Source organism: Metarhizium robertsii (assembly GCF_000187425.2).
Source record: "Metarhizium robertsii ARSEF 23 chromosome Unknown MAA_Scf_3, whole genome shotgun sequence".
Lineage (NCBI taxonomy): Eukaryota > Fungi > Ascomycota > Sordariomycetes > Hypocreales > Clavicipitaceae > Metarhizium > Metarhizium robertsii.
In genome coordinates this window covers 3,159,520-3,170,422 of record NW_011942171.1, presented here as the reverse complement: position 1 = coordinate 3,170,422, position 10,903 = coordinate 3,159,520, and the positions used below count along the sequence as shown (strand labels likewise).

Here is a 10,903-nt window from a genome sequence, read left to right as displayed (position 1 = left end):
GTTGAATTCATTATAGATCTGAACATGTACAAACTCAAGCGCTGTTGTTTAAAAATACACTCCTTTTTCTCTACTACCTGCGTTTTCTTTATTACCATCTCACTTCTTGCACATTAGAGCCAGTAAGCTATTGCGCATTCTGCTTCTCAACCGAGCCAGCAACGCTAGACTCATTTGCTCGCGAGACATCATCAATCCATCCGTGAATCAGCATTCAACCCGCTCTGAAAGCATGTCTCTACCTCGTCCCTGCTTTGGCAATCCAACTAGACGCACGAAATGTGATGACCAAATCGGAACGCATGAACTAGGCACTAGCAGCATCACACAGGGTCCAGAATTCCAACAATGTGATTAGTGGAAATACTTGACCAGACAATACCCCGGCAAGTAGTTCGCGGAGATCTCCACACCAACTAGGTGGGGATACCCGTCAGTGAAGCCATGCTATTAATGGCCGGAGCTGCCGAGGCCGTGGGCTGGTTTCGGTAGTTGGCGTTGGAAGGGCATCGATGTGCACGAGCGGAACAAGCGACATGGCAAGAGCGGTATATGCAAATTGGGCGGTAATTATACAGAGAAAACCGTAGTGTGGTGGACTTGACAATGAAACATGTATCGTGGGATATGGGGTGCTTTGTACGATGTAGTAGTACTAATGGCTCCAACACACCGTGTCAATCTCTCGGTGAGATATTGACCTGGGGTGTCATCCTGTAGTATCTATCAGTCATCAGTGGGACATACGTATTACTAGTATCACAAACATCTGAGACAGGTCAGTTACGATTTCATGTCCAAGACACAAACTGCCAAAATACGACACAGTAACACAAAATCAACCGCTCCGCTTGTCAGAGGTCCCGACTCCCGACTCCTTTAGGGGCCGGAAAATTAATGTCCATCCACTACACACCGGCTCCATTTCCTCCAAAGAGGTTCTCGTGTGCTCTCCTGTTAGCGAATCCTTCCAGTCAAACTACCTAGTAGTCAATGTTGCGCCTTCTGTAAGCTTAGTGCAACGTGCCTAGCTGGGAGCGGATGTGATGGATGTCGAGCTACGTGATTCGGCAATGTGCATTGCGAGGCAGCCGGCGTGATCCGTGAACACCGCTGGAGGCGAGTCCGGATTTTCCTTGGAGCAAGATTCAATGTTGGGTGAGGCTAGTGCCGATTGCCGGGTCCCCTGCTGACCGGGCCGAAAGCTAGTGACAGCTTTATGGCGAAGCAAAGAGCCGTGAGGATTACCAGTGTGAAGAAGACGCGAGAGCAAGGGCGTTCAACGGCGAGGTTCGTGGTCGTTTAGAGGCAGACGACAAATTATATAAAGAGCCTTGATTCTCTTCAGGGTTGATAAGCATCAGAACATTCAACCACATCCTCCTTCACTTCCGTCTTCACCCCCAAACCTTGCCTATACAGACTCGCCCTTCACACAGCCAAAATGGTCACTACCAGCGCAATTCTAGCCTTCGCTGCAGCTCTAGTGGGAACTTCGTCTGCCCTTGGAATCAACTGCCGGGGCAGCGGTCTCTGCACGAGTAACAAAGGCATCCTCGGCGAAGCCCTAGGCCAACTCCGAGGTATGGACCAGGGCCAGCAGTTCTCTGACGGTCAACACATCACCTGCGTCAAGTCCTCGGTCACCATCGGAGATCCTTCCCTCTGCATCTTCTACCAAAATACCAACGGGCGCAGGTGGACAGTTGCCCAGACGGTCAGCTATGTCCAGCAGCTCATTGACCACGGATGTGCTGCTTGCGGCAGCGTGCCTACCGATCCGGGAAACAACGTCAAGAACGGACAACTTACCGCTAATATGGTGACAAACGCGGCTCGTCGTGGCCTGGACATGGCCAACAAAATTGCCAAACGGGAAGAGGCTCGTCAGGAGACACGAGAACCCGAGCCCGTCACCAAGGCCGACGATTCGACTGCGATCCTTGCGCGCGCCCTTGGAATCAACTGCCGTGGTAGCTCAACCTGCGGTGTCGGCGGCATCGGCCATAGTCCCGCTGGCACGCTCGAGCAGGTTCGTGATGCTGTTGCCGCCGGTCCTGACGGGAGCTGGACCAACGGGCAGCATATTGCCTGTGTGGCACATGTCACGGGCCGGCTGTGCGCGTTTTATCAGAACATTGGAGGCCGGTCGTTCAACAAGCAGCAGAGTGTTGCCTTTTTGGATCAACTGAGGGACCACGGGTGCAAAAACTGTGGTAGCATCCCTACAGATCCTGGTAACAATGTTGGCAATGGACAGCTGACTGTCAACTTTGTTGCTTAGCGGCGTAGTTTGAACATTGTATATTGATGCAATTGGAGAGTGAAGGGGTCCATGCTGGGTGCGCCGGATGAATAGGTAGTTTTAAATTTGAAATATTTTCGATTGGTATCCATGGACTGACTCTATCGTGTGAGCCATGTCCCATGTCTATTGAGCATTCGTGTAGGTGCTTTGTGAAGACTAGAGTTGGCGTGGCAATGTTTGCGTCTTCTAATAGATTTGTGGGTTTCTCTTGTCAGCATTTAAATGCGGTCGGTATATGTGCTCGTGATGATTCTGACGGTTTGTGGTCGAAACGGGGAGGAAGAGGTCATCTGGTGGAAATGGAACCAAACTGGAGATGAGTGTCGAATTGCTGGCCAGTTTGCCCATCGACGTTCATAATGTTACTCAGCGCACGTCGATTACTCCGTCAAGAACCAGACTGCCCCAGCGACAACTCACTACTCTTCAGTGGCCACCGTGCCTTAACTCCGTCCACGTCCACGTCCAGCCAGACCAGACATCGCCTGGGTGTCGTCTCGTCACCAGCTCGAGCAGCTGGCCAATCCCCGGCCCCATGTCACGTCGGCACCCACCCGGCCACACCCCATCGCCCAATCAGATCAATCTATGATACTCCTTCCAGATATCGCTGATGGAGCTGCATGCAAGCCAGAAATTCGGCTCTTCCCAAGATGACATATCATCCAGCTCACGCAGCTTCCCCCGCCTCATCAAGTCCACTGCCTCAATTTTGCCCTTGCACACGCGCTTGTGTATGGCGATTTGATTTTTTGTCCTCGTAGCGACCTCAAAAAGGGTTAAACGTGCGTTTCCCGGTGCTGTCGAAGCAACTTTCGGTTCACTCGTACCACGAAACACCAACACCCAGCGCTTCTTCCGATAACAAACCCCGATACACAACATCGCCCATACGTTTTCCCTTCGCTGATCATTTCCGACGGAACTGTGCCTCTTTGATCCATGCCATCCGTATCCGGAACGCCCGATTCAACTTCATCCCGCCGTCGGCAACGTCTCTCTACATCTCCATCTGCATCGTCAGCCAACCCTAAGCGGGCTCGGGTTACCGAGTCTCCCGCTATGGCGACTCTCAGGGCGAGAGGCAAGATGCCAGACATCATTGACCTGACCGAGAAGCCGTCTGCTTTCCAGCCATATAGCGGAGCCAAGAAGCTTGTCATCAAGAACCTTCGAGCGCCCATTAGCCGTGAGGCACAGGTAGAAGAATACTACGCGCGGACAGAAAAGGATCTCGAGGAAGCCTTGGAAGCCATTTTTGATGATAGAAGACCGGCAGTACCCTTGGAGCGGTTGTATCGTGGTGTCGAGGATGTCTGTCGCAGGGGCGGCGCTGCAAAAGTTTATCGTTTGCTCAAGGAGCGCATCGATCGTCATTTGCAATTGGTAGTCTTGCCACGGATAAGACGTACCGGCGGGCAGTCGAATATCGAAATGTTACGAAGTGTAAGGGGAGAATGGAATGTATGGAATGCTCAAACAATCACTCTCCGATCAACGTTTAGCTACTTGGACAGGACGTTCTTGCTTCGAGAGTCACTCCCATCCATCAACGACATGGCCATCAGCCATTTTAGACGAATGGCATTTCCGCAGTCATCGCAAACCAACGGCAGTTCACCTGGGGAAAAAGCTATTGCCGGAGTGTGCGAGATGATCGAGTATGACCGGCGAGGCGACGAAAGACTTGACTCGAATCTTCTCAAGGAATCCATTCGCATGATATACGTTTTGGGTGTTTACGTAAAACAGTTCGAGCCCGTCTTTCTGAAACAGTCTGTCTCATATTTTGAAGAGTTTGGCGAATCATGGAGTGCGTCCAGCCTCAAGGGCTATATTGCGGCATGCGAGAATCTTCTCAACCGAGAAGACCACCGATGTATGGCGTACAACTTTGACAGCGCCACTGTCAAGCAGCTCATGGACTCAGCACACAAGATTCTCATCGACCAATACTCGGAAAAGTTACTACATGGCGACAGCTTGTCAAACCTGTTATCCGATAGAGACGTCAAGTCCATGAGGGGACTCTATGACCTATTACGATTATCTGACATTCAAAAGAAGATGAAGAATCCCTGGACTGAATATATCCGACAAACCGGATCTGCCATCATATCAGATAAAGAGAGAGGGGATGAAATGGTCCTGCGACTGTTGGAACTTCGACGCTCATTAGACCTCATGATTAGGGACGCCTTCAAAAAGGATGAAGACTTCTTGTGGGGCATGCGAGAGGCGTTTGGCAAGTTTATGAACGACCGCAAGATAGCGTCCTGCTGGGATACAAACACGTCCAAGATTGGAGAAATGACTGCCAAATACATAGATATGCTGCTTCGAGGCGGATTGAAAGCTCTGCCCAAGGAGTTATTGTCCGACGCCAAGGATCGAGCAGCGGCAGAGAGGGAAGGCCAGGCAAGCACAGCAGATGAGGATGCCGAGTTGGACAGACAGCTTGACCAGGCACTTGAGCTTTTCCGATTTATTGAAGGCAAGGATGCATTTGAGGCCTTCTATAAAAAGGACCTGGCACGACGTCTGTTGATGGGCCGTAGTGCAAGTCAAGATGCGGAGCGAAACATGCTGACAAAGCTGCGAAGCGAATGCGGATCAAATTTCACACATAACTTGGAGCAAATGTTCAAGGATCAGGAACTTGCCAAGGATGAGATGGAATCGTACAGGCAGTCGAGCATTACGACCCAGAAGCAGAAGGCTCCCATAGACTTGTCGGTCATGATTTTGTCTGCCTCAGCTTGGCCGACTTACCCTGACACGCGGCTCAACTTACCCGACGAAGTAGCCACTCAAATCGAGACATTCGACAAACATTACAAGAGCAAACACACAGGAAGAGTGCTGACATGGAAGCACTCCCTTGCGCACTGTTCTATCAAGGCATCTTTCCCCAAGGGCACCAAGGAACTTCTCGTGTCGGCTTTTCAAGCCGTCGTCCTGATGATGTTCAACAAGGAGCCCACGGCTGGCTTCTTCACCTACGAACAAATATCCGCCGCGACCGGCCTCCAAGGCGGTGACTTGGATCGAACCCTGCAATCTCTCGCATGTGGCAAAGCGCGTGTCATCACCAAACACCCCAAAGGCCGAGAAGTCAAACCCACCGACACTTTTACGTTCAACCAAGCATTTTCCGACCCCAAGTATCGCGTCAAGATTAACCAGATTCAGCTCAAGGAGACCAAGGAAGAGAACAAAGCCACTCACGAGAGGATCGCCCAAGATCGACGCTTCGAGACGCAGGCCGCAATTGTGCGAATCATGAAGAGCCGCAAGTCTATGGGCCATGCCGAACTCGTCGCCGAGGTCATTAATTTGACCAAGAAGCGAGGAAGTGTCGAGCCCGCCTCCATCAAGAAGGAAATCGAGAGGTATGTTCTCCCCGTTTGACCTGGTGGTCGGTTGTGTGACGGTATTCTAACTGCAGCAGCCTTATCGAAAAGGATTATCTTGAGCGAGAGGATAATTCGTATACCTATTTGGCGTAATTCCTGATACTCGGGCAGGTTAATGGGCGTCAATCGTGTACGAGGCGTGTTGTGAGTGATGTATTTATGAACTACCCACCATATTAAGCTGTAGCCGGCAATATAGCGACGTGCTCAACAATCTCATCGTGTAGTGGAAGTCAATAAAACGAGCCGAGGGATGTGTCTCCATCGCTTGCAAACAGAGTGCCATTTCTCGGGATGCGTCGAAAATCGAATGTGTTGCTGTGCCCCCTGGCTGCGTGACGGTGTCATGACGGTCGGCGAGCAACGCTTTTACTCTTACAAGTTGGCCGATTTGGACACAGTCCCGAAGAGGCTTGTTGTATCTGTCGAAACACACACACATACACACACACAAAAAAAAAGGCACGAACTGGCTCGCTTCGACAACACTCAACCTTGCAAAGGCAGTCGCTGCAAAGACTAGCCCAGACATGGCCACCTACGCATCACGAGGAATGAAAGAGATGTGCTTGATAGAGAAACATTAATCATTCAAGTTAAGCAAGGAGCCGTGTTTCCTTTGGTACAAATTGAACGCCTCCGCCCCTGGTGCAATTCTGCTGGTTTGCCCGTCGGCCATACAAGTCAATCTTATCCACGTACATTACTTTAAAAACCTCCAAGCACACTAAGACAAATTATCCATACACTAATCCAAACATCAGGCTCATTAATACGGCCGGGTGGTGGGTCGATAGCCGCCTGTCGACATCATGGGATTGTACCTGGCCGTCGGCGACGCCCACCGATCATCATCCTCATATACATCGTCCACGATATCCCGTCTGGACATTCTGCTCGCACATCTTGTCCCCCGTCGTTCCCCAAAGTCGTCGTCGTATTCGTCATCCACGATATCCCGTCGGGATGCTCTGCTCGGATATCTCTTCCCTCCATAGAAGTCATCCTCTGCAGAGTGGTAATAGGGATCCCTGTCCCTCTTGTAGTTTCGTTCTCCGCGAAGATGGTCCGCGATGCGCACTTGCTCTAGATCGTAGGCCAAGTCGTCCAGCTGTTCCCGGTGGACAGCCTGTCTCACCCTGTGTGGGGGGACGGCCCGCGGGGAAGGGGGTTGCACGACCACGGGGCGGCTCTGCTGCATGCCATCCTCCTTTCCCATCTGGTACCACCTCTGGCAGTACTCGAACGCGGGCTGCCGCGAAGAGGACGAGGTGGACGGCGGCGAGGGCGGCATGGCGTGGTCCTTGTGTTGCTTGGAATGCTGCCTCTGCGGAGGGGAGTCGACACCGAAGTGCTCAGGGCGGTCTCGACGGCCGTGACGGGGCTTGGACGGGGAGCGCCTGGTGCGGTGGTGCCGGCTGCCAGAGGCGACTGACGACTGGGGCGTTGTGTAGCCCCCTTCGTCGGAGGAGTAGCCGCTCTCGAAGGACGTGACGGAGTCCCGGGAGCTGCGTGAACTGGGAGGGGATTTTGCGTAGGCCTGGTGGGCGCGCTGCTTGCCGCCAGGTCGGATGTCGCGGTTGGGTGTGAAGGACCGCGGGTTGTGAGGCGTGTTGGGGCGACTTTGGTGGCCTGGGACCGGGGCCCTGTTGAGATTCCTAGGGATTTGAGGTACGGGTGGTGAAGGCCGTTGTTGTTGCGGGTGTTGCTGCTGTTGCGGTGGCATTTGGGGTGGCATGTGAGGCGGCACTTGGGGCGGCATGGGCCTCGACGGTGGCTGCTGGTTTACTTGCGGCTGTGGTGCTGCTGGAGGCCGGGGAAATTGCTGGCCTTGGGGAGGGAAAGAAGGAGGAGGAGGAGGTGGTGGTGGTTGTTGACGGAATGGGGACGATTGCTGCTGTTGGGGATGTTGCGGCGGGCGAGGTTGAGGTTGAGTTTGAGGTTGATGTTGATGTTGCTGCTGCTGCGGCTGCGGCTGCGGCTGCGGCTGTTGCTGTTGCGTCGCTGGTCGAAACTGTTGTGGCATTGCTGGATTCGCATTCGTGTGCTGCTGCGCCGGTGGCATGTTCATTCTCGGCTGCTCCTGCTGCACCGTGTAAGCATCCGTCATGTTGCCCATGGGCATGTGATGCTGCTGCCCATGCCCCCTCGCAGTGGACGACTGCCTCTTCGGCATTCGCTCCTCCTTCAGCATCTCAATCACATCCTCGTTTCTCTTGGGCACTCGTACAAAGTATGCCGTCACACTTGCCCTCTCATACTTCTTGTCCTGTTTCTTCTTGTCGCCCTGATACGCCTTGTCACTCCTGTACTCCCTGCTCCGACGATGTCCTTCATTGCGGTGTCTATCGTTCCTGTGCTTCTCTGACCTCGAGCTATGTACATGATACAACGGATGACTCTCGTTAATCCGAGTAACCTTGCTCTCCAACTGCGCCAAGTGGTACTCATATCTGTCGTCGTCCTCACGATCTTGTAATTTTTCCTGGGCACGCTCAATCTGTTGCTGCACAACCTCTGGCAGTTTCTTCTTCTTAAGCATAACTCTATCGCCCCCTCTATCAAGCTCATACACTCTGAGGGCTGCTGCTTGCTGGGAAATGTCCCTTTCTTCTCTATGCGTGGCGCATTCCCAGGTTGGCAGACATGGATAGCCCAGCTCATCCGTCGCATTTGGGCGTTGAGCCTTTTCCATACGCCAGACAACGTATGATGAGAGCTTGTGGCGGGCGTCATCCTCGAACATATTTTCATTGCGGAGGTCGACGACGCCGTCCCAGGGTTCGCGTTTGCGGTGGCGTGGGGCCTGTTGGTTCATGTGTTGTTCTTGTTGGTTTGGGCGTTGTTGGAAGTGCGAGGGCTGGCCTTGATAGGCTTGGCCCTGGCTCACGTTTTGCAGAGGAACCTGACCCATGCCGGGTTGTTGCTGCATCTGGGGATATTGATGCTGTTGTTGCTGTTGTTGAGGAAATTGATCTTGTTGACGCATTGGATATTGTTGCGTGGGAATGGGTCCTGCTCCCCCCATGCCAGGACGAACTGCAGAACGAGGGATTGCACTCGGCATCGACTGTCCTCCCGCGTTGGTTCCATGGGGGCCGGCTGTTGCTGGCGGCGGAATGGGATTCGGCGCATTTACAGGACGGTTGCCGCCTCCCATGTTGGTCTGGGGGAATCCCGCCCGAGGGAACGATTCCATGTTTTGACTTGGCAAGGTTTCACAGTTTTGGCGTTGTGGGGAAGATTTGCTGTCAAGTTGTTTTGAAAAGGGAGGTTTAGATGCCAGACTGTTGTTGCTTTCTCTGTTGGTGGTTGCTGGTGTAAGTTGAGCAGCGACGTGAATCAAGCAAGCCAGGCATCAAGTATAAGAACCAAGGGGGTTCCTACGCAGAGAGGCAGCAGAGCCTCTATCAAATGCCGACAGTGTGTACCATCAAAAAGGGTGGCCCGGCGGACCAAGTGAGGCGGCTGCATTTGGCCAAACAGGGGAGTCGGCAGGTTGAGCTCGGCATGGCAAAGCTGTCAAAGATGGTGGTGACGAGAATACCAAGTGTCAAGTGTGCCTATGTGCAACACAATGGCTACATTCGCTCGGTGTAGGATGCAGGCGGCTGAGCAATTTCTCACATAGCCTCGTTGGACAAAAGCTGCGGAGATGGGAAGAAAAAAGGGCTTGGTCAATACGCCAGCGCTGGATGTGAAAGCAAGGCCGCGTGTGTTCAATTTCCTATTTCGGCGATTCGGCTTACACGATGCATCTCAGCGCGCCACCTTTGCTACGGAGCAGAAAGCAGGGAAAAAAAGACACAAGAGCGATTTTAATTCTATACAGAAAAATGTCTCAGTGTCTCAGCACAGTCGATCTGTGTATTTATTTGATGACATTGTCAGCGTCACCGAAACAATGCATCTGGCGCAGGCAACCACCGGCTGTGCATCACGGCGCCCGCCATCGCCACCTCCACGATTCGTCGCGGTGAGGCGGCGTGCAGATAACCAGCGCCATTTGTTTGGTCCAGCGCACCAATAATTCCGTCTGCGAGCTGGGAGGATGAAGATGAAGATCGACTATTACTTGAATGGTGTGCACTGGCACGGTCATCATTGGCCACGCACGAGGCGTACCCCAAACGACGTCAGCGGACAAGTGAACATGGGTACGCCTTTTTCTGGCGATTTGTTTTTTTCACTTTGCTGGTCCTGGCATTGGCGTCATCAGCGTGCAGATTTGCAATGGTAAGCCATTGTGTAATAATGCCCGTCGGTCCTTGGGCCCGAAGGTGTGTTGACCAAAAGGGATGGGATGGTGTTGCAGTGCAGTCGCGGTGAACGGGCTCAATGGCCACGCCAAAGACCAAAAATATGGCTTCGTGAGCAAGTCACGACGGCGGCGAGGGGATTCGAAAGAGCGGTCTAAAGCCAAAATAACGTATATAACGTGGTATGGTGGCGTTACAAATGCCAAAGCCGTTGCACTGCATTTCCTTCCTTTGTGCGTCTGAACGCCAATCACGAGAACCATGTGTTTGTCACCCTGTCTCTGGTATGCGCGGCCATTGTTGCACGATTTTTTTTTTTTTTGTCTGGGGCTCAAACACTCTTGTGTTGATCGCCATGCAATATTCTCGAGATCGGCTGAGTGACGCATCGTTTGCATTGATGTATCTGGCGACTCGGTGGGCAACATCATGATGCAACATTGAAGGCGCAGGGTCGGCATGCCCAACTTGGCAGAAATTGTCTCGCAGGCCATGTCTCATATGGAATGAAAAAAAAAAAAAAACGTCATGTCCAGTTTTACGTCACGTCTTGGATACAGTTCGTGTCGCTGCCTTGCAAGGAAGGGTGCATTGGACGAACCGTCGTGGATGCATGGCTGCTTTTGACGCCTCATTGTGCCTTGACCAGGACGTCGGAGAATGAGGCGGCCAGCATGAACCACCAACCGGCTTGAGTTGAATGTTGGCTTCGGAAGCGAAAATAAATGGCTTGACCATGTGACGATGCTGCAGGGCACTTTGTACAATTCTTTTTTCCCCCTTTTGTTACAAAAAAAGCTTGTTGGTGAAAATGCCGTGCGTCGTCCTGGGGAAACGGGTGTAACCTCGCTGTCCACTTTGTGCCAAGATGGCAAATAAACTGCAAACAGCGAGCGCCGTACTCCGTACTCCGTATTCTG

General features: G+C 52.6%; 3 protein-coding genes across 3 annotated transcripts; 2 read left to right on the top strand and 1 right to left on the bottom strand.

The window, feature by feature from the left end:
- Nucleotides 1-1,444: 1,444 nt before the first annotated feature.
- Nucleotides 1,445-2,284, top strand: MAA_03472 (Killer toxin, Kp4; the record flags this gene model as incomplete). Its single annotated transcript, XM_007821470.1, has 1 exon — nucleotides 1,445-2,284. The coding sequence occupies one exon, from the start codon at nucleotides 1,445-1,447 to the stop codon at nucleotides 2,282-2,284; it is 840 nt and encodes a 279-aa protein (XP_007819661.1).
- A 966-nt stretch (nucleotides 2,285-3,250) lies between these two features.
- MAA_03473 (Cullin) lies at nucleotides 3,251-5,817 on the top strand (the record flags this gene model as incomplete). Its single annotated transcript, XM_007821471.2, has 2 exons — nucleotides 3,251-5,700; nucleotides 5,760-5,817. The coding sequence occupies 2 exons, from the start codon at nucleotides 3,251-3,253 to the stop codon at nucleotides 5,815-5,817; spliced, it is 2,508 nt and encodes an 835-aa protein (XP_007819662.2).
- Nucleotides 5,818-6,493: 676 nt separating this feature from the next.
- Nucleotides 6,494-8,884, bottom strand: MAA_03474 (uncharacterized protein; the record flags this gene model as incomplete). Its single annotated transcript, XM_007821472.1, has 1 exon — nucleotides 6,494-8,884. The coding sequence occupies one exon, from the start codon at nucleotides 8,882-8,884 to the stop codon at nucleotides 6,494-6,496; it is 2,391 nt and encodes a 796-aa protein (XP_007819663.1).
- Nucleotides 8,885-10,903: the final 2,019 nt, after the last annotated feature.